The sequence below is a fragment of the Aspergillus foveolatus genome (assembly GCF_047715535.1).
Source record: "Aspergillus foveolatus strain CBS 279.81 unplaced genomic scaffold BDW70scaffold_18, whole genome shotgun sequence".
NCBI classification, from domain to species: Eukaryota; Fungi; Ascomycota; class Eurotiomycetes; order Eurotiales; family Aspergillaceae; genus Aspergillus; species Aspergillus foveolatus.
In genome coordinates, this window is record NW_027396082.1 from 339,797 (window position 1) to 367,297 (window position 27,501).

At 51.8% G+C, this 27,501-nt stretch overlaps 9 protein-coding genes across 9 annotated transcripts; 3 read left to right on the forward strand and 6 right to left on the reverse strand.

The window, feature by feature from the left end:
- Positions 1 to 84: 84 nt before the first annotated feature.
- On the reverse strand, positions 85 to 1,910 carry BDW70DRAFT_149591 (CoA-transferase family III domain-containing protein; the record flags this gene model as incomplete). The annotated part of the gene is made up of 3 exons (XM_073739035.1): positions 85 to 876; positions 953 to 1,336; positions 1,404 to 1,910. 3 exons carry the CDS (start codon positions 1,908 to 1,910, stop codon positions 85 to 87), a joined length of 1,683 nt encoding a protein of 560 aa, XP_073596967.1.
- Positions 1,911 to 2,600: 690 nt separating this feature from the next.
- Positions 2,601 to 3,680, forward strand: BDW70DRAFT_149592 (uncharacterized protein; the record flags this gene model as incomplete). The annotated part of the gene is made up of 4 exons (XM_073739036.1): positions 2,601 to 2,699; positions 2,794 to 2,865; positions 2,907 to 3,315; positions 3,376 to 3,680. 4 exons carry the CDS (start codon positions 2,601 to 2,603, stop codon positions 3,678 to 3,680), a joined length of 885 nt encoding a protein of 294 aa, XP_073596968.1.
- A 1,281-nt stretch (positions 3,681 to 4,961) lies between these two features.
- BDW70DRAFT_149593 (NUDIX hydrolase domain-like protein) lies at positions 4,962 to 6,461 on the forward strand (the record flags this gene model as incomplete). The annotated part of the gene is made up of 2 exons (XM_073739037.1): positions 4,962 to 5,089; positions 5,504 to 6,461. 2 exons carry the CDS (start codon positions 4,962 to 4,964, stop codon positions 6,459 to 6,461), a joined length of 1,086 nt encoding a protein of 361 aa, XP_073596969.1.
- A 311-nt stretch (positions 6,462 to 6,772) lies between these two features.
- On the reverse strand, positions 6,773 to 8,277 carry BDW70DRAFT_149594 (putative MFS transporter; the record flags this gene model as incomplete). Its single annotated transcript, XM_073739038.1, has 6 exons — positions 6,773 to 6,912; positions 6,999 to 7,053; positions 7,100 to 7,172; positions 7,224 to 7,416; positions 7,466 to 8,040; positions 8,105 to 8,277. 6 exons carry the CDS (start codon positions 8,275 to 8,277, stop codon positions 6,773 to 6,775), a joined length of 1,209 nt encoding a protein of 402 aa, XP_073596970.1.
- A 503-nt stretch (positions 8,278 to 8,780) lies between these two features.
- On the reverse strand, positions 8,781 to 11,083 carry BDW70DRAFT_167300 (uncharacterized protein; the record flags this gene model as incomplete). Its single annotated transcript, XM_073742191.1, has 1 exon — positions 8,781 to 11,083. One exon carries the CDS (start codon positions 11,081 to 11,083, stop codon positions 8,909 to 8,911), a length of 2,175 nt encoding a protein of 724 aa, XP_073596971.1. The 3' UTR covers positions 8,781 to 8,908.
- Positions 11,084 to 11,932: 849 nt separating this feature from the next.
- On the reverse strand, positions 11,933 to 13,911 carry BDW70DRAFT_167304 (amino acid permease/ SLC12A domain-containing protein). Its single transcript, XM_073742192.1, has 2 exons — positions 13,370 to 13,911; positions 11,933 to 13,315 (listed from the first exon to the last, which is right to left on the reverse strand). Exons 1-2 carry the CDS (start codon positions 13,702 to 13,704, stop codon positions 12,010 to 12,012), a joined length of 1,641 nt encoding a protein of 546 aa, XP_073596972.1. The 5' UTR covers positions 13,705 to 13,911; the 3' UTR covers positions 11,933 to 12,009.
- Positions 13,912 to 14,668: 757 nt separating this feature from the next.
- On the reverse strand, positions 14,669 to 16,884 carry BDW70DRAFT_33295 (amino acid/polyamine transporter I). Its single transcript, XM_073743781.1, has 5 exons — positions 16,552 to 16,884; positions 16,224 to 16,483; positions 15,819 to 16,167; positions 15,526 to 15,747; positions 14,669 to 15,472 (listed from the first exon to the last, which is right to left on the reverse strand). The coding sequence occupies exons 1-5, from the start codon at positions 16,719 to 16,721 to the stop codon at positions 14,875 to 14,877; spliced, it is 1,599 nt and encodes a 532-aa protein (XP_073596973.1). The 5' UTR covers positions 16,722 to 16,884; the 3' UTR covers positions 14,669 to 14,874.
- A 1,358-nt stretch (positions 16,885 to 18,242) lies between these two features.
- BDW70DRAFT_149598 (uncharacterized protein) lies at positions 18,243 to 19,731 on the reverse strand (the record flags this gene model as incomplete). Its single annotated transcript, XM_073739039.1, has 2 exons — positions 18,243 to 19,408; positions 19,476 to 19,731. 2 exons carry the CDS (start codon positions 19,729 to 19,731, stop codon positions 18,243 to 18,245), a joined length of 1,422 nt encoding a protein of 473 aa, XP_073596974.1.
- Positions 19,732 to 19,838: 107 nt separating this feature from the next.
- On the forward strand, positions 19,839 to 27,501 carry BDW70DRAFT_167308 (P-loop containing nucleoside triphosphate hydrolase protein). The gene is made up of 7 exons (XM_073742193.1): positions 19,839 to 21,672; positions 21,722 to 23,161; positions 23,216 to 23,552; positions 23,604 to 24,364; positions 24,415 to 25,314; positions 25,381 to 26,145; positions 26,192 to 27,501. The coding sequence occupies exons 1-7, from the start codon at positions 20,217 to 20,219 to the stop codon at positions 27,472 to 27,474; spliced, it is 6,942 nt and encodes a 2,313-aa protein (XP_073596975.1). The 5' UTR covers positions 19,839 to 20,216; the 3' UTR covers positions 27,475 to 27,501.

The following is a 27,501-nucleotide window of genomic DNA, read 5'->3' on the forward strand; positions in this document are numbered from 1 at the left end:
TTATGGAAATTTAATAACTACCTAGATTTGACAGATTCCATGCCGCTTCCACTACGTTTCTCCTCGTGGTAAACCTCTTCTAGCTTAAAGCCACTGGATCCTCTTATGGAAACAGTTCGGTACCGACGGCGTTAGCCACCTTGGGCTGACTCCCTCATCGCCCAACCGCACCACCGGCCTCAGAATACTTATATTCACCCACGGCCCCTCGCCGCTCTCAAAAGAAGTCAGTAGACTCTCCTCCCCAGTTCCGAAGTACTGCGGGAACACCCTCTTCCACCCATCCATAACCACCAGCAGAATCTCTGTGACAAACTGCTCTGGCCCAATATGTCCCCATTGAAAGATCTCACTAGCCTTCTCCACCACCGCAGGGCTATAAAGTCCAACCTCAGGCTCGAGTGCAATGACATCCGCTTTGACGGGAGAACTTGCGACTCGGTACGAGCCTCCATACCTCGCCCGATCCCGCAACGCCATGAGCGTTCCCAGCGCCCCAATAAGACCAGTATTCATGTCTGAGATTGGCAAGGGCGGAAGAACGCTCGTGCCATCGTTGTATCCAAGACTCCGGCCCATAACATACGACGATCCTGACGCTGCATCACCGATCTGTTGCCACCCGGGCCTTTCGTGGTACGGGCCGTCAGGACCATAGCAGTTCTCTTCGACATAGACGATCCCTTTGCCGCGATTGCCAGCAATTTCGAGGAGCTCTTTCACGCCAAATCCCTTGCGCGCGATGGCGTTGGGGCGGAACCCTTGGACGAAGACGTCTGCGTCGGCGAGGAGTTCACGTAGTCGAGTTCTGTCCGACTCGACGGTGAGATCGAGGGCTATCGTTCGTTTGCCGGCGTTGAGGGTTAATTGAAGGACCTGTAATTCACCATCATTAGCAAACCCGCTAGATGCTATAGCATGAAGGAGAGCGAAAGGGTGGGAGGAAGCATACATTCAGATCCACCAACCGACTACAGTTCACGCGAATAACGTCTGCCCCAAATGCCGCAAGGATGCTCCCAATGATCGGACCTGCTATGATCATCACCAGCTCAACAACCTTGATCCCTGCCAAGGGCCTCCGATCGCCACCGTCTTCAACCTTTCGCCATGGCACTGCCGGTGTCGGAATCGCGTGCGTCTGCCTCTTGTAGTCCACGAGCGGATGGCTGGCAAGGCACTTCCCCATAAGCGTCTCATTCCACCCCTTGGGCGTAAAGCAGATGCTTCCGCAGAAGCCGTTTTTGATATTCAGCATCTCCAGCTCATCCGCTGCCCATTGCTCTACCCGCTGCGCTATGTGCTTGTATGCTTCGTGCGACGTTTTCGCGGGGTACTTGGGATCAATCCCTAATGCTCGCAAGACGAGGCGCATCAAGAGATCCGTGGAGCTGATACCAGACGCCCGGTGTGGCAGTCTTGCATAAGGCTGTTGTGCGCTGACGCATGGGCGTTGACATGAACCCTCCCTCGAAATCCCTATCAAAAAGAGAACGAAGTTCACCCGATCGCACAACCTCGCTCATATCCTTTCTCGTACCGTCGCCATTCACTGTCGCAGTGAGAACCATGCCCAGCCAGATAGCTGCGTGATCAGTATTCACATTCACTGTCTGCGACGCTGCCAGGGTACCGTCGCGATCCTGGACAATCTCGTGCGCAACAATACCGCACATTGCATGGAGGGCTGCAGAAATGAGAGGCCCTTTGATGGGACCTGGGATTACGGGGTGTTCTGAGCCGCTAAAATGGACGGTCTCCCAGAGGGCTCTGTCGGTTGTGAAGCCTGGTGTGCTGGACGCAAGATACTCGAAGATTCGGCGGGCATCTTGCGGGGCTGGCAGGAATGTCCTGTCTACGTATGTTCCTGGGCCGTAGATAGCGTCACTGGGGACTGTTTCATGGGGCATTCTGTCTGGAAGAGGCTCAGAGGTGGCTTGTTGGAGAGGAGCGAAAGTATTGGCTGGCGGGATAGCGGCAAAGGGCGTACAGGCAGTCCTTTATTTCAGACTGCTCGAAATTATATTACCGGCCCGGAACTGCCCTAACCGTCTAACGTGAGGCTGCAAGCGTGGCGCCCCGTAGTGAATCCGTCATGGCAGCCCACTTCACCGTCCATAACGGCGGGATCCCGAGGATCAGCCCGGAAATTGGCAAGCCGACTCCACAACGTGCCGCGGGATCATCTGAAGCAGCAGTTGGTGTTCCACAATCTGTATAAATGTCCCCCGGCATAGCTAGCACCGCAGACTGTCCGAGGACTGGCTGGGTAACCACCGAGCTGTGGGACTCCCGCGGCATGAAGGGCTCACCACGAGGCCTGCCCCATACGCGATCCGCTTCCGAGGTAGATATTTAATCTACTAGTATAGTTATTTTTCCTCATCTTTCTAGAAAACTGTCTCATATACCACCCTGAGTGCCAGGGGAGTTGAATGTTCCATTATATATACTCTCTAAAAACTCTTTCGAGCTGAAAAGCGAAACTCAACAGCCACTTGTATAGAGAATTCGGCGTACCGCTTCCCCCTCATATTTGCCTTTCAAGGCCTGTGGGTTTCGAACAGAGGACAAGCAGCTGTTTATGGGAAGTCAGGATAATGGCCTCCCATTCCATCCAAACCATTGGCGTCATCGGAACCGGCGTTATCGGCTCCAGCTGGACAGCCCTTTTCCTATCTAGAGGTCTGAACGTGATCGTGACAGACCCAGCGCCAGAAGCAGAGACCAAGCTGCGTGACTATCTGGAGAAAACATGGCCCCCTTGTACCAGGCTGCACTCTAACAGTCGAGAAATGCCTGAGTAATCTGAAATTCGTGACCAACATTGATCCTTATCTCGAGAGTGTGGATTTGATACAAGAGGTACGTCACCCTTGAATGGTATGTTTGCTATAGTCACGGAGTGGAAACTCATTGTGGTGAATCAGAACGGTCCAGAGAGACTCCCCCTCAAACGGTCTTTGATAGCCCACCTAGATGCCCTCACCCCCACACACATCCCAATCGTCTCCTCGTCCTCGGGCATTCCATCGTCAATGTTTATAACGAACTGCAAGAATAATCCAGCCCGGATACTCATCGGCCACCCGTTCAATCCGCCGCATTTTGTTCCATTGGTTGAAATCGTTCCGCATCCGGGTACGGCCAATGAGCACATTGCTGCCGCATATGACTTCTACAAAAGACTTGATAAAGACCCCGTAATCGTTCAGCAGGAAACACCAGGATTTATTGTGAATCGCCTCCAGGCCGCGCTGTGCGCGGAGGCTTATAGTCTAATAGAAAGGGGTGTTGTCTCGCCAAAGGACCTTGGTACGTCATCCACTTTCACTGCAAGTTTATTTTTGATCTTTTTGATCTGACACTCTGCAGATAAGACAATGACATCAGGCCTAGGTCTCCGCTGGGCAGTGTCTGGACCCATCATGACGAATACGCTCGGCGGAGGTAAAAATTTCGGTCATTTCATGGATCATTTGGGACCAGCATTGAAGTATTGGTTGGCTGATATGCACAAGCATAGGTTTGACTTTGAGTCACAAGAGAAAACAGATGACCTTAAGAAACAAGTGAGTAAGTGGGTGTCGAATCTTGATCTAAGTGACCTGGAAAGAAGGAGGGATGAGGGTTTGGTTGAGTTGATAGCAATAAGACGGCACATATCAGATAATCACTAAGCTAGGGGCCTAGTCTCCTGCTCTACGATAAATAGTAACATTCTCATGAAATAAAGACCTTTATTTCCGCGGCCTATTTGGTACGGCCTGCTCAATACAGGTGTTAGCGAGCGGCGAATCGACATAGAACAATTCTGAGGGCTAACTCACGTCTGCAACCCTGGGATGGGTTGGCGTGCTCTAGGATTTTGAATAAGTAATCAGTTCAAAACTGGTACTGATTATTGCCTACATAAATCGCTTGAACATCGCTTCGGGCGTCGCACCTGTTGGATCGTTGTTCCCAACTCAAGGCTTCGTTAGTCTCACCAGTCTCCTGAGTACAGCCTCATGCCAACCTACAGGCGCATTATAAAACTGCCATACTATTGGATCTTTGCTGAATCCATAAGCATCTATTTAGTCTAAATATGCTAGTAAAAGGTAGTTATACCTAGTATCCTAGTATACTCTTCCCTTGTACCGAAACATGGAAAAGTGGAATTAGATCCAACTAAGCAATCAACTTTCCATCCCAACATGCGTTATGCACCGGTATAATCCGCCGATTAACCTAATCATTGTCTCTGCTGCCCATCGTAGTCTTAGCTTTAACAGGATGCGTACGCCACCCAATGCGTACCCCCTGATTTCCAACAATAATGCCTGTCCCAACATCCACATTGCCAGCCTTATTCAAAGCCAATCCATATCACATTGGCCTGACCATCAAAAGGTCACGTCAAGGCAGGAACAACGGAATTGATATGGTCTGACCAACGGCGAGATCGGAGTGGCAGTCATGCACCAGCAGCAACAGGCGTACGGCTCACCCATACCTGGAAGAGCGATGCAGGGCGATGAAGGGCTAGGATGAAAGGTTGCATTACGGCAATATCAACAGTAATGAGAAAGCCAATGCAGACGCAAATGCTTCCGCAGCCTCTACCTCAGAATTGAAAGTCAAATCACGAGGCCAGCCTGCAGAGATCCTCCATATATTGAATTTTCAGCTATCTTCTTTGGCTTACACTTCATTTCGTCCCTCGAGTGCGAGCATGCTGAGCATACTATAAAAAGGCGGTATAATAGCCCCTTGACCGAACACCTGCAGCTGTAGAGGCTACAGCAACCCTACTCTGCGCATCGGGAACGAAGACCACAACCCGACATTCTAGTGCTGAAGGTAGAACTCTCACGATTTGTTTGTTCAATACAGCTGAAGGTTTCAAAGCTTGTGACTGTGGCTGGGCTGCACGAGAATAGTCTTTCTAATTGCATGAGTTGCAGCTATTACTTAATATGGTTCAGCATACCGTAATTTCGAACCGCTTTCCTGGATCAAAAACATTGACCAATACCCCTACCGGGGAAGCTTTACGGCCTGCAGTTATGTACTCTCATTGGAACAAGGGGAGGGATGCGGTAGTGTGAGTGAGTTGTAAGTGCCAGGTACGTATCTGAGTCATGGATTTATACCACAGGCCTGGCCAAATGCAAGGCCAGGTTGTGGGCTTCACTATGCCTGTCTTCAGGTTGAAGTTATCCTTGTAGGTACCATCAACCGCTTCTTGGTGTCATCACTTGATTCCCTTACTCCAAGATGACACCTGTCACCTAGGCAACTGCAGATCTGTCCTCATTAGCGTACGGTATCTAGGTATAATTATCAGGCTCTTTACTCAAGCAATCTACCTTCATACAGCTCTCCCACAGTAAGGTACCTGCCGAGATGCCACAGTCCCTCCTCCACATTGTTCGAGAATGCGATAAGTATATGAATTCTTCAATATCCCCTCTCCCGCCTCTACACAACCCCGATAGTCCAAACTAACCGAGCGCAGTTTCCCCTGCCCCTCCGAAAACCTAGCCCTATATCAAGAAACCCTGCAGAGATACTATGCGTTCAAAGTGTCTAATTGCTCTCATGTTCTTGGTCGCGTCCCAAACGACTTAGTGCACGCATTCGACTTTTCCGGTGCAGGATGGACTGTCAACCACCAAACACAGCAACTGATACTCGGCGCCAGCTTAAACCCCACTTCCACTACTTCTTCAGGTACATGGACGACGGAAACACTCACATTTCTAATGGAGTCGACTCTACGTAGAATGTCACAGTCCCCGCACCCTCAACTATCCAGGCTCTCCAGGGCCTGGCGAAACGAGACGTTTCCCATCTGCCACCCAGAAACCGGGAAAATACTTCTTGAGATCGAGCGCAGCGCAAGCGCACTCTTCGGAATCCTTACGTCTGGCGTACAACTGACGTGCTACGTTGAAGATCCTGATCGTGGACTGCTGCTCTGGATAGCACGCCGATCACTTACCAAGCAGACTTACCCGGGGCTCCTGGATAACACTGCTGCCGGGGGGCTGGAGACCCGTTTCTGGGAAAGGCCAGTTGAGGCGGTCGTTAGGGAAGCTGTCGAGGAGGCGAGTCTAGATGAGGATTTAGTGAGGAGGGGGTTGCGAACTGGCGGTGCGATTTCTTACTATCATGTAAAAAGACCCAGTGAGGGCTGCGATGCCGGTCCATTGCAGCCGGAGGTGGAGTACGTGTATGAGCTACGGCTTGATCCGAGTACTATGCCTGTTCCTGGGGATGGCGAGGTGGAGGGGTTCTATCTGTGGACGGTAGAGGAGGTTATGCGTGCTTTGCAGGAGGGAGAGTTCAAGCTGAATAGCGCCGTCGCGGTTATTGATTTCCTGGTCAGGCATGGAGTCGTGACATCGGAGAATGAAGCAGGTTATTTGGAGATTGTGAGCAGGTTGCATCGAAGATTGGAGGTTGGTTTTTAGGCCGTGTGATTGCATATGTACTTATGTTTTCCAAGTGGATGCCCGGGAGGATTAGGTTGTAAACTAGGTGGTTCCCCGGGAGAGATATATAAGTATATTTTGATATATTAAATAGCGTGAAACCTCCTAGTATTGCTAGGTAGTAATCGGACCTGATGCAAAGACGGGCCACGGACCGCATAAAGGATGATGATAGACCTCGTAGCTCATAGCCTCATGCAGAGCCTGAAGTTACTTACATATGTACACTGGCCATATAATCGCACCTCGTATTCTAGTGTCTAGCATGCTGACTGCCAGGGCTGAATGGTTTAATCGTGGTGCAGACGTGGCTTTGGTATAATCAACCAGGAAACTCCCGTTGCTCCAAGCAAACCGACCAGCATGGGCTGCAGGACCTTGACTCCGGACCGCGCAGCTATAACGCCGGTGACGGCCGGAAATATCGATCCTCCAATCTGTCCCATGAGGAAGATGAACGGCTGCCGTTGTCAGCGGCACTGGACACGCCTAGTCTTCAGGCAATGCATAACGTACCTAGCGCGGGTGAACGGATCTCCGCTGCGAATAGTTTCGATGCGACGGAAATGCCCTGACCTGTTAGCCGGTCCTGCCCGAGGGAACTTGATCGAGCCTACCGTGGCAAAGAATGGACCAGAGAAGAGTCCCAGCAGACTGATCGCGACGGCTTCCGTGATAATATTAGGGACCCTATTCCTCGGTTAGCTACGCACGAAACCTCATTCGAACTCTCGCGCTCACAGCCAGAAGACCAGCTCCAGGGCAAGGCAAAGTACTACGTAGATGAGAATCATTCGGCGCTCGCCAAATCGATACGTTGGCTCGGCGAGCACCAGGCGACCGATAAAACTGCCACCGTAGAACCCGGCCGGCACGTAGCCCATCTTGTCGAGATCGCCGTTGCGGACGTTGACCAGGTACTCGACAATCCAGCCTGTCCTGTCAGTAACGCAGCTGCTTGTGTATAGGGTAGAAGTGCATACCTCCAGCGGTGATGGCTGCTCCAAGGAAAAAGAAGAAGTACAGGCTCAGCAGCCAAACTGCCGGCGTAGCAAGAGTCCTCTTGATCTCGGTCGCCGCCTCCTGCTTGCGCGACGCAGGACCCTCAACTGGTCCGCCCTGCTCGCGCTGCCTCATGGTCGCCCACTCGTGGAAGGCTACCCAGACCAGACCGAGATTTACCGCCCCCATGCCCAGCGGCGTAGTATAGAACAATTCCCAGTGCGAGCTCCTCCCCGAGGTCGCCACCGCGGTAGACACAAACGGTCCAATCAGACAGCCGCCCATATACATGGCATGGATAAACCCGAGCCATCGATGGGCGCCCTTGACAGTGGCAACAAAGTTGTTCGCGTGGGTATCTTGGTACGCCTGGCCCAGCGCGGCAATGAAGAACGTCACCGCGAACAGCGGGAATGGCGGGGCCCATGTGCGTAACGCATGCGCCAGGACCTGCAGCGCTGCCCCAAGGAGGAGTAGGATACCAGTATTAAAGTACTGGCCGAGAAAGCTGTTGGTGAGCGCGGCGAAAAACCAGCCAAAGAAGGTAGTCCCATATCTGAGTCGCAGTTAGATTAAACGGTCGTTGGTATAGTCCCTCATTAGACTACAAGGAGACTCACACGATGGAGACCATATTGGTGTCTATGTCGTATTCCTGGCGGATATACGGGATCAGAGCACCCAGGCTGCCGTCATTCAGCCCCGCCACGAAGAACGAGAAGCCCGAGCTGATGAGTTTGAGCAGCAGGAGACGAGGTGCTGGTGGTTCAGCTTCGATTTGAAGAGTCTCCATAGTCTGTATTTCAAGTTTTCTTCAGAATGGCCCAAGTCCAATTGCTGCGAGAAGAGGATAGCAAGCGAAGTTCCAGAACGTGAGGAAAGACAAGAAGCCGGCCCCTTGGCTAAGACACCATTCCTTAAACGGCAGATCGGCCAGCAAGCGATTTTAACTGCCTGATTTGTAAAGGTGGCCAGCGCCGGCCAAGCCTCTGCCATTCTTGCCCTAGTAGCGGGCAGATCGTCCTACAGTTCTACTGTGAGTTCGACACCTCGTCCCAACAGCTTTAGACGATCATTATTCTCTTTCACCGGGTTGTAGATCATCAGTTTTCTCTGGTAGACTCCCTGGTCACTTGTCGCGGGGTTAGCGTGTACTCGAACTATATCCTGTTTATTGAATCGCGTGTCCTCTTTCTTTTGAAGGTTGGTCATTTCGTACTTATATAAATGTCTAGGCATACAGTTATCCAGTTCGAATGCATAATGTCTGGTCTTGTCCATAAATGCATTGAACAGCCCTAAAATCCATAAATGCAGACCTAGTGGTCAGCCTAGTACACAGCATACCACTATCACCACCCGGGCTAAATAAATCGGGCTAAATAATTCTTGATGCTCGGCCAGACAAGCTCGACCCTTGCTCTTCAAGGGTCTCCCTCACCCATCCCATCTTCTCTTAGGGCTAGAAGATGCGCCAGCGCCCAATCCTGGTCGTTCGCGTACGGGTCCAGATACCCCCCCGGCCGACCGTCGACACTTGTCGGGTAGATGTAAGCACAGTATCCCCTCCCTTCCTCGTCGAAAAGCACCAGATTCGCCCTGAGGATTCCCTCTGCACGGCGACTATAGTGCTTGTCTCCCGTGGCCACTGTATAGTGATGCATCGCAATCGCCGTCAGCGTACTCCAGTAATGCGGGAATGTATCCCCCCACATCCGGTCCTTGCCAAACCAGTATCCGTCCCAGTGCCGAATGGCGACATCGTGCAGATGGAAATTCGGCTGTCGGCCACTGAAGGCTTCTAATCGGTCGAAGTGGCCGTGTGCAGCGTCCAGCCATCTGCTCTCGTTTGTCGAGCGGTATAGTTCCAGGAGGATTATGGCTGCGGGCGCGATGATCGATTGCTCGTAGTTCACCTCTGACGAAGGATAGGCGGACCCGACGGAGGCGATGCGGTTGCCGTGCGCTGTAAAGAGGGTCAGGAGGCGGGCGACGGCGTCTTCGTTGCCTGTGTCGGTGAAATATACCAGGCTCTCGTAGATGGGGAGGTTGATGGGGTAGTAGTCTATCGCTTCGGGCTCGGCATAGAACCGCTCGATAGTGACCAGGAGGCGCTGGCTAGGCGTGGCCTTGTAGTCGTTGTGGCTCGTCACTTCCTTGTTGCCCAGCTTGGCCATCTGCAGATGCAGCTGCATCACCCAGGGCCAGTTGTAGAGCCGGAGCGAGCGGTCCGTTGCGCCAATGGGCCAGGACCGGACGTACCCGTCGGCTTCCTGAAGCTTGTTGTTGACGTAGTCGTAGTAGATCCTCAGCGATTCTTCAATATCTGGGCTGGGATCCGGATTCTGCTGCAGCCACCGCGCAATCAGGACTCCCATGCCAACCCTTTCGCGGCCGGTGTTTCGGTCAGAAGAGGTATCAAACGTGACGATACCTTCAATCTGGTTATCGTACACGGCGTACGCACCCGCTTTTGACTCGTCTGGGAACTCCGTGCTCAGCTGCTGGTTTGTCGTGATGAATTGGACACGGTTGGCAATGAGAGTGTCGATACCGGGGACGACGTTGAGGGTAACCGTGGAGTTCGTTTGCTCCTCACTCTCTCCAACGGTGAAGGACACCTCCTGCTCTCCTTGCCTATCGGCCTGGATGGTTGTCGAGTATGAACCATTGCCGCTAGGAACGAGTTGCAGCTCTGCCCCCTGGCCATTAAAGACCACTGCCTCGCCCGCTCTTTGCCCGGAAACGGTTAGGTTGACGGTTTCGCCTGCTGTTGCGGTCCATCTGTCTGCGGTAACGTGCAAGAACTGACTGGACCGCTGCTTAGCCTTTTTAAAGAACTCATCCCAGTCCTCATGCCAAAACAGCTCCCAGCAGACTCGACCGGATCCGCCGCTCTCCAGCGTCGGGATGGCCGGGTGGAGCAGGAAGATCCCCCGAGTGTTCGACAAGGTCACTCTACTCCTCCCCTCTATACTATATCCCTGCAATGCGCCCTGCGTGAGCACAATACCGAGATGCGGTCCTTGCAGACCCATTCGAGTGAGCTTGACCCAAGACGAGGCCCCGCCGTCCGCCCAGACGTGTGCATGGGCCCGATGTTCCAGGACATCCGTTGTGGATGTATAGTGATCGTTGAAGGGGGTGTAAATCGCAAAGGACTCGGGTCCCTGATCGTCCATTGCAAGAGGCTCAGCACCCGTATTGGTGAAAACGTAGCACTCCTCCAAGATACCGTCTCGGTTGAGCGTTCTTGTAACGTCCACGTCCAGTCCATTCAATGCGTAGGCCGCGCTCATCCTGTTGTCACTGAAGGTGACATTTGCATTCTGCCAGAATCTCCGATGCAACGGTCCTAGATCCACGTAGCCGAGCCCCCATCTGCTCCCGACAGCCTGCCAAGGTGTATCCTCTGGTCCACTGATCCAGCTCATGGATGCATTGTCGTGAGGGTTGACGATCGAGAGTAATGCACCGGACTCGGCGTCGATGCTGATCCGAAAGTCGCTGGACTCGAGGTATCTGGACTTAGGGTAAGACGCTGCACTGACAGTATAAGCACTACCGGCAAGGTAGAGCAATGCAACCGGGACGCGCATTTCGACCGTTTTGAACCGAGTTCTGTATGCCGAAATCCAACGATTGTCTCAGATGCCGGTCTCAGAAACCCGGATCTCTATTGCTGATAGTCGCATAATATACGGGTTCCTCGTCGGAATGGAATTATACCGACCATTTGACCGATCCATGAGAATCTCCGCATCTAGAGAATGTCACTGGCCAATTGCGCCAGTCCAAGCTACCTATATTATCTTGGCGAGGGGCTCGGGATAATTGAGTCGGGAAGCTTGACGATCTCCAGATGGACATATGGGGACAGCTGCCCTAAGAGTATGCCCGCCCCGAGAACCGATCTAGGCTTGCACCCTCTGGCTCACACTAATCCAACCTCAAGTGCCTAGACTGGACTGTGCGGCACTAGAAATCCTTCTGATCATACTTATCCTGAAGCCAAGGCATTAGCTCGGTGCAATTGTACCCCACGTAACATATACTGCAGGTTCGAGTGACGCAACCTCGAAGGTGCGAATGGAGTTTTGTCACAGGTCTACCTGTTATTGCCATAGTGTGTATAGTTATTTTCCTTGAAGCCCTTCCCGATCTGTCATCTTGGTCTAGTCTAGTAGACCTGTGCTGAGGAATCCTTCTTCCACCGTCACATGATCCACCGTAACCGTGGACTTCTATCGAAGTGAGGCATGATTAAGGCATTGGACAGGACGGACCGGTCATGTGCCGTTGTTAAGCCAGTCTCTTCTTGTTTAATCAATATAAAGGACGTCGGTCTGGTCTAGATGGTCCGTTGGACTGGCGCTCTCGGCGTGCCTAGCATCTCTTGTTTGTCCTGGAGTTTGACTTTCCAAACCTACATGTCAAGGCTGATAAACTACAGATTGTCCAAAGGTGTTCATAGTTATTTGAAGTACATGGCAAGAAGACATAATAGGGTATTATACAAGCAGAACTACCACATCTTCTCCCACCACCTTCTCGCCCAATGCATTCTCGCTAACTCGGCCCTCCTCAGCTCTTCGACGCCCCCGTCTTCCCAAATCCTACACTCCGCATCAACCTCCGCTTTACCAGAGTAGATATCCGCCTCGGCGGGCTTAACAAAGCTCGTCCGATGCCAGGCTTTCCAGAAGGCAAACATGACGATAAAGAAACCAATGGCAAAGTAACTGGTGACGAACCCCTGCGTGCTCCAGGGCGAAAACACGGTGAACCCGTTGAAGATGGTGACCGCGAAGCCGACGACGAATGCAAGTATGGCCCAGTATGGCATCAGCGGCGCCATCCAGGGGAGGTATGTCTTGCGGTCGATTCCTTGGGCGCGGAGGGCCCGATACCAGCAGAGGAAGACAACAATCATGCAGGTGTATGTGACGATCAAGCCGGAGGTGGTGAGGTCGATGAACCAATTGAATACGGTGACGGTGGAGTTCGCACACGCTAGAAATGTGATGCAGGTGATGAGGGAGACGACGGCGACGCAATAGATCGGCACTCCGGCCTTGGTGCATCTGATGAGGAAGCGCGGGGCCTGCCCGTCCTTCGCGAGCGAGTACAGCGTGCGGCTAGAGACATAGACAAAGGCGTTGCCGCAGGACCAACCGGACAGCATGATAAGTGCGTTGATAAGATCGGGCAGGCCGTGGATGCCCAGATTCTCTATGCCGATAACCCAGGGGGAGGCTGCGGAGCCGGCGGAGCCCTCTTCGATGGCGCCAATGAGCCGCGGATCATTGGGGTTGCAGATTGTGCCGACAGCAAGGGTTCCGATGATGTAGAAGCCGACGATACGCCAGAACGTCATTTTCACCACGCGCGGGATAGTGTAGCGGGGGTTCTGGATCTCCCCGGCCGCAAGGGCGGGCATATCAGGGCCCGGGAGGGAGAACGCGGCGTAGACCATCACGTTGAACAGCCCGAGGAAGCGGCCGGTGTTGCCGGACCCGTAGTATTCGTACATGACCCCGTCGGTCCAGTTGCGGAAGCCGTAGACGTCGTGCTTGGGGTTGCCGCCGACCATGGTGATGAAGGTGAGGAAGACGAGGCCGAGCAGGAGGAGCACTTTTGTAGAGGACATGATGAACTCGCTCTCGCCGTACCATTCCACTGCGACGATGTTCAGGACGATACAGACGACCATGACTATGGCGATCCAGACGGCCGGATTGACGTCTGTGTTCCAGTACTGAATCACAGTAGCGACGGACGAGTACTCGACGCAGACCAGCATCACGCAGGCATAAAAGTACACCCAGCCCCTGAGCCGTTAGCGTTGACCTACACCAATAGGGGATGCAGGGGTCAGGTCTCACATAGCAAAGGCAAAGGCAGGGTCGACGTATCGAGCGGCCAGTTCGAATATTGATCCGGGAATGGGCAGGTACGCGCACATCTCGCCCACACACAAGTAGCACGGCCAAATGAACAAGAGTCCGTAAAGGAGGTATCCGAGGACAACAGAGAGCGGGCCAGATTCGCGCAGATACTGGCCAATTCCTACGAAAAGACCCGTTCCGATTGAGCCCCCGATGGCCATGAGCTGCAGATGACGCGAGGACAGACCGCGTTTGGTAGTGTTATGAGGGGCTATAGTACCCTCGGCACTGGCGACGGGGTCGTCTTCGACCGAGGGGAACTTTTTCTCCATGCTGCAGTCTATAATATTTGATGGAATGATGGGAAGGAGGGGACCTAGCGTGAGATGACGCTGCGCCTTATAAGCTGTACTACCCTTGACGCCCTGTACGTGCCCTGATCAATCGATATTACCTTACTCCATACCATAAGGCGGTGGTGATAGGGAGAAGGCCGGGGGACGAGTGGAACTTAACTGCAAAAGGAAAGAGATGGCGATGCCGGGAACGATGCCAAGTCGCCAAGTGATACCCTCGATAGCTTATCAGCATCACGGGGTTGATGTTTATAAAATTGCTTGACAGCTGCTCTAAGAGCTGTCGCCGACCATTATCGTTACTGCTGACTGGCTCTGTCCCTGGACTGGCATGATCCATTTCTCCAGGTTTCTCCCGAAATTACCCCTCTGAGATTAGCCTTGCCAGCTATGCTCAGTTCTTATGTGCATGCAGGATCTCGTAAAAAGAATAGCCGAAGTCGACGATTGCGCTATTTTCCGTCTAAATCCCCAGATTCTGCTCTTCGGCCCAGATACGTTTGCAATATCCCGATGATAGGGGTATCGGATGCGGCTCCGAACCCACGCGATGCTCCATACTCTACCGGACGAGATCGAGACCGACCAGGCTGTAGCTGGTTGGAGCATTCCGGACTGGCGATACCGGTATTGATAGGTAACTGGTTACGTATAGATATATTGTTACGTGTTCGCTTTCCGGTGTTGACCAACGAAGAGGCAGGCTTTGGCCTTGGTCCATTTCATCCAGACTAGAGCTGGGATGGGAGTTTCAGCCCTGTCATAGATCAGGGCATAATGCAGTCGGTCATATGCTTCGCTGAGAGCAATTCCTCGCATGCTATTCTTTCGCTTTAGCGTCTGGTGGGAGACTGGTCATCGTCCGTCTGGACTCGGCTTCTCACCGCAGTTCGCCCAGTGAATAATGGAGTAAGTTGGAGAATCTGGTTGAAAGAGAGTGTACATCTGAACTCTTCAGCTGCTAACTGTATGAATCGAGTCTGAGAGGATGAGGATTGGATAAGGTCTCGAATGCAATGGGACAACGAGCTAGCTTTCTTGCCAAGACTGTTGATCAAACAAACGAGGTGTAAAACCACTGAGCTAGGTACGTGGTATTACGTGGTTTCAACAACCCCTCACCAAAAGATCTAGTCACATGTTTTCCTACTCACTCTTCTTCTCCCTCTTATAGACTGCCACCGTTGTCCCTTCCTTCAGAACCTGATGTTCAGGGACGAGCCTGTACCCGCCAACCCACGGCAACAGCAGCTGCCAAATCCCCCAATATACAACGCCTGCAAGCAACACCCCAATCCCAACAACGGGGTAGAGCCAATACGGTAGGCTCGTGTCCCCCTTGCCTCCAGGCGGTCGGATAAACGGCGCCACCACCTGGAACGCCTGGCCAGCCATGAAGAAAACCGCGACGGGCCAGTAGACCTTGAACGGGCGCGGGAGTCTTGGCTCGCTGTATCGGAGGTAGAACAACCCCGCTACGACGAGAAGGTTAATGATCGATGATGGATACCCCTCAAGGTCCAAAATGAAGTTGTAGGCGTCGCCAAAAGGTATTGCGACAATCACAATGAGCGACGGGATGAAGTGCAGCAAAAGGCCGGCGGAGGGAGATCCGAAGGGCCAGGACGAGGCCCAGAAGGTCGGGAAGGGAATCACGCCTTCTTTGGCGAGTTCTTGGTTGACGCGCGCTTGGGCGAACGTCACCGTCATGACGTTGCCAAAGGCCGATATCGCGACGAGGACGCTATCGTTCGTTAGATTCTGTTCTTAAAGGGGAAGGTACGGGCTGTCACTTACCTTAAGGCCCGCTCAGCAGCGGTTCCAAATACCTTACCCATAAAGTACGAAGCTACAGTTGTCCCGCTGTTGGCGATCTCTTCCGGCGTAGCGGCGGCATAATAGGCGACATTTGCGAGAAGGTAGAGCACGCCGCAGATGCCCAGGCCCGTTGGGCCGGCAATCTTGAGCGTGCGCACCGGGTTGCGGATCTCGTTGAGGACATAGGCGGCATTTGACCAGCTGGATTGCTGTCAGTACTACTCGTTATGCATATACGGCACACAGTCTGGCGCGAATGGAGGATGGCATACCCAGCAAATGAGTTCAGGACCTTGAACAGCGCGGTAGCATAAAGGTTGCTCGAGGTTGCGGAGCCAGCGAAAGAATTATGGAAGCTGGCGTACGGATCAGGGATGCTGTGCACGCGACCGCTGAGAACCACCCAGCCGGTGACGACGATGAAGAGCAGCAGGACGACCTTGACGACGCCGATGACGTTCATACCCCGCACACCCCAGTTGGGCAGAAAGACGTGAAGCAGGGTGATGAAGGTGATGACGGTGATGGCGATACCGCGCTTTTCCCATTCGGTCGCCTCTTTGCCTGATGCGACGATCATGTTTGATGCGAACACGATGCATCCCGAGGCTATTGTCGTCACTGTCAGCGTGCAAATAGGAAGCGGATATAGGAGGGTGGTGGGCAGGCGCAGGTACCGGTAAACCCCAGGGCGACAGCCTGAACGGCAAAGACCACTGTGATCAGCAGCTTCGGTCGGCGAAACGCGGCCTCCAGGTAGACCTTTTCGCCTCCGCTTCTGGGAATCATGCAGCCCAGCTCAAGCCATACGGCGAGACCGGAGCCTGCAAGGAGAAGTCCGAGAACCCAGAGAAGTAAGGCGGCACCGACGCTGCCTGCGCTGCTGGTGATGGAGGAAGGGGTGGAGAAGATGCCTGTCCCAATGATGCGGCCGACACTATGCGCCGTAAGTCACTGTATGTAAAAGGAACGAAAGAAACCGGGGGCTGGGGGAGGGTAGCAAACATGAGTAGAATCGTGGAAAAAACACCCAGATGCCGACCAAGGCCTCCTTGAGTATACTCCTCGAAGCCCAGTTCACCGAATCTTGCACGAGCCTCTCTTACTTCGTCATTTTCGACCTCGGCGCGAGGAGAGACTTGCACTCCGATTTTCTCGGCTATCTCGTATGCCATATTATCTTGCCAAGATGAGAGGGGAAGCTTGTCGAAGCTTGTCCGTAGTGATCAGTATATGGCTTTATAAATTTTTCCCGGTCTTAGCGCTCAGGCTATCTATGGTCATTGGCACTATGATGGCGTGATTGCCTTGGGGTTGGAGATACACAGAACAGAGGCACCATCGTAGGCAGCCATGATCAACTTGAGGAGCAAAGCAAGGGATGCCCACGGAACTCGTACCGCTGCTTGCCTGTGCAGTTATCAGTAGACAGGACAGTACTATGGGAGATCTTTTACGCTGGAAGGATGGTGAAATGGTGGTATCCCGTGTAGAACCTCAGCTCAAGCGGATAAGGCATTACGTTCCCCGACCCCACTCACCTCAATGGCGTGCGACAATACTTGTACGGTATATGAATCTTCTCCAAGGCCCGTTTTGATCAGCAATACCTCCCCGAAGTGGGCTTTTGCTCCAAAGTCAACCCATATGCGAGTTGGGCTGACAACTGCATTATTGCGCACCTGCCTACTGAGGGAACCGCAGAGAACCATGTATAAAGCCATGGTCTAGTGTCAGTTACCACTGACTCAGCTTGATAGCAACATCACCGAAATTGAACATTTCTTTCTTGAAGCACACCATTTCCACTTAAAAACGGTGCTTGCGCTGCTGATAGATATCAACTCCTCTCTGCATCTCGTGCTCGTACCCAGTCCAGCTTCTATTTTTAACAAGGTCCTTTATCTGACAACATGATGGCTGAACCAAGCAGCGAAGCACTGACTGCGAAAGAGACAATGGCCATACTGGCGCAAGGGACTCCGTCGACTTCATTGCATGACCCTCTCACTGCTACATTGTCCGTTTCCTTCTTGCATTGCTAGACAGGCCTAGCTCTGGGCCATATGATGGGCTTATTGATGGTCTGCTCAATCTCTGACGGGCCTGATTGCGGGAAGAGAATCGGGGTACCTTCGGTGGTAGGCCTGGACTATAATGCATCTCGGTGGAGATTCATAGGCCCATCTTGCTTATGCGGCGAGGTTGTCGCAGAATTGTGTTCTTGGTCGTATAGTAACACTCGGTGCCGATTTCGCGCGAGAGGAAAACGTCAATCCATGGAACTTGGCTAATATATGGCGATACAAACCAAGAAGTATCACGCCGTTCGAGCTCTGATCTGCAAGCCGATGCACAGCTTGGCTTGTCCTCTGAAATTCTGAATTCAGCTCTTCTGAATGAATCGAGGGAAAAAAAAAGGGAGGAAAAAAGGCTCGCCTGTAGTTTTTGCAGCTGCTGGGTAACAAGACTGACGAGGTCCGCCTAGAACATGAACATTAGACTGATCAGCATTCCTGTTGCAGGGTAACGTTCTGGTTCTTATACAGATCTTTATGAGATCCCTTCACGAGGTGGAACGATGCTCAGAGGGCAGTGGCCGTGAAACATTGGCAGTGAATAAAATTGATTGACAAGACTAGGATAGATAGAAAACCGACTTCGTTAACAGCAGGGCAGGTTTATGAATAACACGCTCAGTACCCGCAGTGGCCGCAGTAGCCGCAGGTAGACGCAGAGCAGGCCGTGAAATCCTTCTCAGACTCCGACCCATCACCCCATTCTGAGTCCTTCCACTCTATTTGTTTACTCTGCCAGCTATCATCCACTTCCTCACGCTCTTCCTCCTTCTCTTTACCTGTCCCATCAAGATGTCCCACTGTCCAACGCCGTTTCATCGCATCCGAAAGGCAGCAATTCACCTCGCCCCCGACCTCCCTCAATTCTAACTCGCCGTTCCCCTCCGTCCCATTGTATACGACCTCAAATCTTCCGTCTGGCTGGCCATGGGCAAATTCGATCAGGAGCTCCATCAGAGTCGACAGTTTCCGCAACTGGACCTCGTTCCTTTCCTCCCATTTTCGTACCTCTTCACGAACATCCTCGACGCGTATATCGTGAAACTTCCCATTCGTGTGGAAGCCAACGACAAAGTTTGGAATCTGTGCAATCCATAGCCGGGGAAGCTCTCCTCTCAGTATATTCGAATACTGCTTCGTCGCGCTCCGGGTTTTCAGATCGAACATGGCAGACTGCGGAACTAGTTCCCCTCCGGATTCGATGCGAAGCGCTTGCTCTCCTTCAGGGCTGACTGTACTGACTGAGGCCTGGTTGAAAGATGCGATCAAATCTTCAGGAGTAGTCGCTACGGGCTCGCCTCGCGGACCGCGAGGTTGATAAAGTTGAGGAAGGTACCCATCGCCTCCGTGACGGACGAGGCAAGACAGGCCCGCAAAGCGATACTGGAGGATTCGCTGATGCGACTCAGACCCTTTGACGTCGGAACCCCAGGTAGTGTTCGCCTCTGGAAAAGTATGTCCGAAGCCAACAACGTTGGATAAAGTCTGCGTGGGCGAGTTCTCGCGTCGCACAAAAAAGACTGTCGAGCCAACCGCCTCCACGACGAATCTGAATTGTTTGTCTGGCTCTGCGACGAATCGACGTAGATTACTCAATGTACTGTTGCAAGCCACGATATCAATCTGGGTGAAGTCGAAACCTGGGTCCTGGTTGAGGATCGATTCTGATGCGGGCTGGAAAACATGGGCGGCATATCTAGCCGCATTTTGATCGCGAAAGTACGTTCCATTATCCTGGGATAATCTTTCCGATGTGCCTGTGGGTTTCCATGCTGGAGGGGCACCTGTGGATTTGAGTGTAAGCATCGTGTCGAAGGTAGGGCCTTCTCTCTTGCCTGTGCTCACGCTTACCCGGGACAAGGATCGTGGGGCTTTTCCGGTTCAACCAGTTGTAAGACCCTACCAGTCTGCATTCTGTGATCTTGGGGGACTCTTTGCCAGACGATGAGGTTATGGTGCTGTCAAGCTCTTCTCTCGTGATTGTTGATAATAATGGTCCTACAGCTGGCGCACTCGGCTCGGCGTCAGCTCTCGATTTCCTTGAATGCCTCCAGCTGCCTCTGCCTCTACCCCATCCACGGATCGTTTCGCGTCTGCGATCTGCCATGGCGGTGTTATGACGCTTGAGGTCGTCAGTGGTGGTATACTCTTTACTGCAAGGTAGAGGTGTTGGGTATGAGGATATATGAGTATCTGAAAGACGAAAAGAAGAAGGCCGAAAGCTCAATCCACTGCTTTTTATCTTTGGAGCTGTAGATGTTTCTGCCTAATTCAGCCTTTTTCTGGGTTTTGTTCTCATTCACTATCGTCAGTTGGTTGGCCTTCACTCTCCCTCCATTGGCCAACGGCGTTTGCTGCTTCTGCGGCACAGAGACTGATCGATTGGAAATTGTTGCAAAGTAGACTCACAGCCTTCCTCACAGCCTTGCTTCGCAACCACAAAGCCGATTCAGCCTTTGATTGTGCCGTTTGTGTTTTGGATAATTATTTATTGCAGGGTTAATACTGCACCTCTCTGTCAGTCACAACATTTCCCTATCAACGTCTTTCTACTCGGTTTACCGGACACCACCAGTTACCACGCATTGCAAAATGGCATCTCGAAGTGAAAGGCTTGCAAAGTTCTTTACCCTGATTCTCAGTGGAAAGCGGCCTGTCTCAACTGTCGAGAACTTTACGTTGCTGCTAGAAGCTATCCAGGAGCAAACCGATCATGCAGCCTGTATCGAACGAATCATCGCGAGCCCTCCAGCAAGAAGTGCAATTCACGCTGGAATTCGTCTCGATATCAGCCCTGAGTTTCTGAACAATTATACCTCTCTGTTTATCCTCTACCTTGCCCAACCCAGCGTCAAGAGCAGATGCAACGGCCAGTTTTTGCAGGAGCTGTTGGAACTCATTTTCGAACCGCCCACTGTTTGGAACGCCTTCATGCGGGCGTCACAAGATGAACTGCTTACAGAACGAGGAATGGAAGCTTTCGCATGGCTGTTGATCGAGCTGCTCGCACATCCGTCCGTCAGCCAGATCAATGTGGTCGCTGACGCTCAAAAGGTGGCCGACAATGGCGCCCTGCTCCGATCGTTATCGCCCGAGACTCGCAGATATGGTCATAAATTGCAGCATATACTACAGATCAAAGCAAGCAACATGGTTGTTCATAAATTGGACCACATTCCGGGGGGTCGACACGACAATGACCACGCCGACTTCCGCCGTATTGCAATCTATCCAACCTCCGGAGAATTCCATTCCAAAGAGAAACCTTTCTATCGTCGTGCCGACGAGATTCGAGAGCTGGCTGAGGATGCCCGCCCAGCGGCGCATCTCGATAACCAGTTTCGCCTTCTTCGGGAAGATATGTTGTCCGAGATACGCGAGGAGTTTCTGGTCGCTCGCGGAAAGAAGCAAAAACGCCGCACGGCCACGGTGCTCGAGAAGCTGGATTTAGTAGAGGTGTTTTACGGTACTGATAAGAGAGGCTCTCCCTGTTCTCTAGTGATTTCGTGCCTAGGAGGATTAGTGCAACTCAAGAGCAGGGACCGCGATGCACGAAAAGCATTTCTCGAGAACGAACAGAGCTTTCTTCGACATGGGTCATTTGGATGTCTAATAAGGGGCGAGGAGATTGTTTCTTTCGCGACGGTGGATAGGCAAATCGATTACTTGCTCAAAAGCCCTCCTAGTGTCGTGTTACGCGTGATAGGAGATGAGGCTGTTAGAAAGACTTTATCCTATTTTAAACTTTACGACGATATTCGCTTTCTGCTGGTTGATGCTCCAGTCTTCGCCTACGAGCCGATCCTGAGACAACTTCAAGAGAAAATCGAGCTCCCCCTCGCAGAAGAGCTGTTGGGATTTCAACCTGTTGACGTCGCTGCTCCATCAGGGACTATCCCTTTAAATGTGATTGAGTCTTTAGGCGATCAGGAAAGGACACTGCAGGACATACTCGGGACTGAAAAACCTCTCTCCCTAGACCCTTCACAGATGGAGTCTTTGCTATCCGGGCTCGCGCAACGAGTTAGTCTTATTCAAGGACCACCAGGTAGAAATTGATCTTTGCGTTTAACGTTTAATGACTAATAGTTCGACAGGAACGGGGAAGTCATTTGTTGGCGCTCTTATAGCGAAGGCGTTGTACAAGCACAGCAACGAGACTATCTTGGTGATGTGCTATACAAATCATGCTCTGGACCAGTTCCTTGAAGATTTAATGGATATTGGCATTGACGCTTCGGCCATTGTTCGTTTAGGATCCAAATCATCCCAGCGAACCAAACCGCTCAGACTTTCTGCGCAGCAAGCCATCTACCCCCGGAGGAGCAAAGCCACTTGGAGCATCATTGACAAGTTGAAGAGCAAAGCCAGTGACAATCGTGAAGAGCTTGACCTGGCTTTCAGTGCCTACTCCGGCTTCAAATTAAATTATGACACCCTTCAGGAATACCTTGAGTTCGAAGAGCCTGAGTTTTTCGAAGCTTTTGTACCACCGCGTGATCCTGACGGAATGACGATTGTTGGCAGAGGCAAAAAGCCAATCACTAGCCAGTACCTATACGATCAATGGGCTTATGGGAAACATAATTCTCTACCCTCTCTCAGTCACCTCAGTGCTGAAGCTCGTCGAGTGTGGGAGATGGATAAGGCAATCCGGCAAGAGAAGATAGCATACTGGAAAGGAAAGCTTCTTGAAGAGCATGTGGTCAATGTTCAAGGCCTAATAGCCAGACTGGACAGGTGCCAGGAGAAACTGGATGAGATGTGGAACGAGAGGACCCGCGATGTCCTGCTATCGAAACGAATAATTGGATGCACAACAACTGCAGCCGCGATGAATGCGAGCGTTCTCGGCACGATCTCGCCAGGTGTTGTTCTACTAGAGGAGGCAGGAGAGATTCTGGAGTCCCATGTCCTTACCGCTCTTGGATCCCATACCAAACAACTGATTATGATAGGAGACCATCAGCAGCTGCGACCGAAAATCAACAACTACGCTTTGTCTGTGGAGAAAGGCTCCGGGTACGATCTGAACCGGTCTCTCTTCGAACGGCTTGTAGAGTCAGGATACCCACATTCCACCCTGGCGAAACAGCACCGCATGGCTCCTGAGATCTCAGCGCTCGTGCGAAGGCTGACCTATCCGGATCTTCTGGACGGTGACAAGACAAAGAACCGCGCAGCACCAAGAGGACTACAGAATCGAGTCGTATTCATTGACCACAGTCAACCAGAAGGGCTCCTTCATGGCGTATCAGACAGAGACGGCGATGGCGGCAAGGGAAGTAAGCAAAACACTTTTGAAGTGAAGCTAGTCCTCAAGATTGTCAAATATCTCGGTCAACAGGGCTACGGAACAGATAAACTCGTTATTCTTACACCATATCTTGGCCAACTACATTTGCTCCGTGAAGAATTGAGGAAAGACACAGACCCGGTTCTGAACGATCTTGACTCGTATGACCTAGTCCGAGCCGGCCTGATTTCCCATGCAAGCGCCCAACATATCAAAAATCCTATCAAGCTGTCGACCATAGGTATGCATTTGATATACCCTCTAAAAGTCAAATTCTGCTGATGAAAATGGACAGATAACTATCAGGGTGAAGAGAGCGATATCGTCATTGCCACCCTCACCAGGAGTAACAAAGACGGCGATATTGGGTTTATGTCAGCACCGCAACGACTGAACGTGCTTCTTTCCCGTGCCCGAGATGTCCTGATTATGATCGGGAACTCGAAAACTTTCACAAATAGCCGAAAGGGCAAAGAAGTTTGGAAGCCGTTTATTGATCAACTCCAGACCAGCGGATATCTGTATGATGGACTTCCCGTCAAATGTGAGCAACATCCTCAGCGGATGGCAGTGCTCCGAACTCCCGAAGACTTCAACAAAATATGTCCGGATGGAGGATGTGACGAGCCTTGGTACGTTTCCCATTTGCTTTCAACGTGAAATAGTGGGCTAATTGTCGTCAGTGGGACTAAGCTCAACTGCGGACTACACGACTGTCCCCACAAATGCCATCGACTATCGGACCATTCCAAGATGAAATGTCGGAAGGTCATAGAATGGACTTGTACAAGGGACCATCAATTTAAGAGGCCTTGTTTCCGGCAGCAAGAACCCTGTCACCGTTGTGCTGAAGAAGATAAAGAGCGAGAACGCCGGCGGCAGAGAGACATGGACCTTGAGTTACAGAGCGAGCGGAAACGGCAAGAATACGCTCGTCAGCTGGCTCAATTACAGGAGGAGATCGCACATGAAAGACAGCTCCAGAAAGAAGACCGAGATGAACAGGAGCGGCAGCGCATTTTAATGCAGCATCGTGGTGATCTTGAAAAGATGAGGTTTCATGCACTTCAACGCTTCAGTGTTTCTCCGGATGCTAGCAAAGTCAGGGATTTTGGCCCAGCTACTCAAGGACCAAACTCTCAAGTAACAGTCCGTCAAGAGCCCAGCCACGAAGCAGAGCAAACCGAGCCTAATCGGCCGCCAAGCGCAAATAGTCCTGACGTTGAGACAGCATTATCATCCGCTGGGCAAGATTGGCAATATCAGAAAGACTATGAAGGAGCCGAAAGCGACGAGCTTGACAAGTTAATGGGCATGATCGGCCTTGAAAGCATCAAGACTAAATTCCTCTCCATTAAGTCCAAGGTTGACACTGCACTTAGACAAAACGTCGACTTGAAAGGAGAACGGTTCGGTTCAGTGCTACTGGGGAACCCAGGAACAGGTAAGCCTAAACATTTCTCAGACTTGTTAAAATCCTAACACAGACTCTAGGAAAGACAACTGTTGCACGCCTCTACGCGAAGTTTCTCACAGCCATGGGCATTATTCCTGGTAGCTCTATTATCGAGACTACTGGGTCCCGACTGTCGAACGGCGGCGTGTCAGGTTGCGAAAAACGGATCAATGAAATACTCAACAAGGGTGGTGGCGTGCTTTTTATCGACGAAGCATATCAATTGGCGCAGTCCAATGGCCAAGGCTCTCAAGTTCTTGATTTTCTGCTCGCAGAGATCGAAAACCTAACCGGAAAAGTGGTAGTGGTGCTCGCAGGATATCGCAGACAGATGGAGAAGTTCTTCGTCCATAACCCTGGACTACCCAGTCGATTTCCGCACGAATTCGTGTTTGAAGACTACAATGAACAGGAGCTACGACGAATCTTTGAGTACCGAATCAAGACGAAATTTGGCCGTCGGATGAAGGTTGCTGGTGGAATGGGAGGCCTATTTTGTCGCATTGTTGCTCGGCGTATTAGCAAACAACGAGGCCACGAAGGCTTTGGCAACGCCAGAACGGTGGAAAATGTCTTTGATCGCATTTTAGAGCGCCAGGCAAAGCGCCTCGCTGAAGAACGAAAAAATCAAACCTTCTCTGACGATCTGCTCCTTACCAAGGAAGATCTCATCGGCCCGGAACCGAGCAACGCGCTTCGCAACTGTTCTGCTTGGAAGAAGCTGCAGTCAATGATTGGTTTGACGTCGGTCAAAGCTACAGTCAAGGCTTTGCTGGAGAGCATGCAGAACAACTATGAACGGGAGCTCAATGAAAAGCCACTGGTGGAGTTCACACTTAATCGAGTGTTTCTAGGACCCCCCGGAACTGGTAAGACGACAGTGGCGAAGCTTTACGGGCAAATCCTCGTTGACCTTGGGTATCTTTCTAATGGAGAAGGTGAGGAACTTAGTACAAAATCATGACTACCAGGGAACTGTATACTAACCTGCTCTTGGCCACTAGTTATTGTCAAGAACCCGGCAGATTTCATTGGCAGCGTGACGGGGGGGTCTGAGCAGAATACAAAGGGTATTCTGGCTTCTACCCTCGGAAAGGTCCTTGTCATCGACGAGGCCTATGGTCTTTACGGAGGCGGTACTCGTGATCCTGCCAGTTCAAATTCAAACCAGTTCAAGACAGCTGTGATAGACACAATCGTTGCAGAAGTCCAAGGTGTCCCTGGAGACGATCGTTGTGTTCTTCTACTTGGATATGAAGAGCAAATGAGGGAGATGTTCCAGAATGTTAATCCCGGATTGTCGAGGCGATTCTCTCCAGATAACGCCTTTGGTTTTGACGATTTCTCGGATACTGAACTGAGACAGATCCTCGACTTGAAGCTGAAGGAGCAGGGCTTTGTCACGTCGGAAAAGGGAACGAAGGTAGCCATGGAGATTCTCTCGCGTGCTCGCAACCGTCCAAACTTTGGAAACGCAGGAGAAATCGATATCATGTTGAATGGCGCCAAGGTCCGGCAGCAGCAACGACGTTCATCTAAGAAGGGAAATCTTGCTCTCGACTACTTTGAACCGCAAGACTTGGATCCTGAATATAATCGTGGCGAGGGGGCGGAGACGAATATCCCGATGCTGTTTCAAGACATTGTTGGGTGTGAGTCAATCATCAGTAAGCTTGAAGGCTATCGCCAGTCAGTCAAGAATATGCGAGAATTGGATATGGACCCTAAGGAGCACGTCCCTTTCAACTTCCTTTTCCGCGGTCCCCCAGGTAAAGTCAGCAGGAGCCTTCGAAATACAGTTACTAATGAGGCCAGGCACTGGCAAAACGAGCACGGCCAGGAAGATGGGCAAAGTGTACTATGATATGGGTCTGCTGTCATCTGCGGAGGTTATCGAAAGCTCAGCAACCGATCTAATAGGGCAATATATCGGTCACACTGGACCCAAGACGCAGGAACTGCTGGAAAAGTCGCTTGGCAAGGTCCTTCTTATTGATGAAGCGTACCGACTCGCAGAAGGGCAATTTGCAAAGGAGGCTATGGACGAAATCGTGGACTGCATCACTAAGCCGAAGTTCTTTCAAAAGCTTATCATTATTCTGGCGGGGTACGACAATGATATCAATCGCCTTATGACCATCAACCCTGGCCTCACTAGTCGATTTCCAGAGGAGCTCGAATTCAATGGACTCGCTCCTGCCGATTGCCTCCAACTTCTCACCAAGTTACTCCAGAAGCGAAAGGCCGACTTCTTACCCAAAGTCAACAGTTTCGATCTGGATGCATTGGACTCTCCAAGTTCGTTGTTCCAGAAGAAGTTGTTGAATCTATTCCAGTCCCTCATCCACACCGCAAACTGGGCCAATGCTCGTGACGTTCAGACGCTGGCAAAGACAATCTTTAGAGTCGCTATCCAGAAGATGCAGAACAAAAACGTGTCCGTGAGCGAGGAGCTGATTCTCTGCCACGTTGACCATATGATATCTGAACGAACAAATCGAGAAGCGACGCAGTCCGCGCCGAGAAATCCAATCGCCAACCTCCTACAAGCGCAGTCTTTTGGGAGAACAACGGCGCCACCAGTGTTGACTACAGCTTCAAACCCGCCCACGCTTCACGAAGAAAAGAAAGAGGAAGATCCTACCGCTCTGGGCTCCGAAACTTCTTCGGATGTTGTCCCACGAGACGACGGCGTCCCAGACTATGTGTGGCACCAATTGCAGCAGGACAAGAAAGCCGCTGAGGCAGCAGAGAAACAGTACCAAAAGCTCCTTCATGAAGAGCGTGCAGCTGAAAAGGCTGTCGCTGAGCTACCGGACCCGCCAGTAGAAGCTTCCGAGCCCGACGACGAGGCCAAGAAACAGCATGAACGACGACGTCTCGAAGAGCTGAAGAGACGCGCTGAACTGGAACGACTACGCAAGATACGTGAGGCAGAAGAACAGGCTAGACGCAAAGAGCAGCAAATCCAGCAGAAGCTGCGGCATATGGGCAGGTGTGTTGCAGGGTTTCAGTGGATCAAGCAAGCGACTGGGTATCGATGTGCTGGGGGATCGCACTTTGTTTCAAATGAAGCCTTGGGGGTTAAGATGCGTTAGGAAGTTTCATGGCTCTATCATCGCTTG

Coding starts and splice junctions, on each gene's coding strand:
- BDW70DRAFT_167304 (XM_073742192.1), bottom strand. CDS start 13,704: ATGGAGAAAAAGTTCCCCTCGGTCGAAGACGACCCCGTCGCCAGTGCC. Junction 13,316..13,369: donor CCTGCCTTTGCCTTTGCTAT/GTGAGACCTGAC, acceptor CTAACGGCTCAG/GGGCTGGGTGTACTTTTATG.
- BDW70DRAFT_33295 (XM_073743781.1), bottom strand. CDS start 16,721: ATGGCATACGAGATAGCCGAGAAAATCGGAGTGCAAGTCTCTCCTCGC. Junction 16,484..16,551: donor TTTTCCACGATTCTACTCAT/GTTTGCTACCCT, acceptor TACGGCGCATAG/TGTCGGCCGCATCATTGGGA. Junction 15,748..15,818: donor GTCCTGAACTCATTTGCTGG/GTATGCCATCCT, acceptor ACAGCAATCCAG/CTGGTCAAATGCCGCCTATG.
- BDW70DRAFT_167308 (XM_073742193.1), top strand. CDS start 20,217: ATGGCATCTCGAAGTGAAAGGCTTGCAAAGTTCTTTACCCTGATTCTC. Junction 21,673..21,721: donor TCTTATTCAAGGACCACCAG/GTAGAAATTGAT, acceptor ATAGTTCGACAG/GAACGGGGAAGTCATTTGTT. Junction 25,315..25,380: donor GTATCTTTCTAATGGAGAAG/GTGAGGAACTTA, acceptor CTTGGCCACTAG/TTATTGTCAAGAACCCGGCA.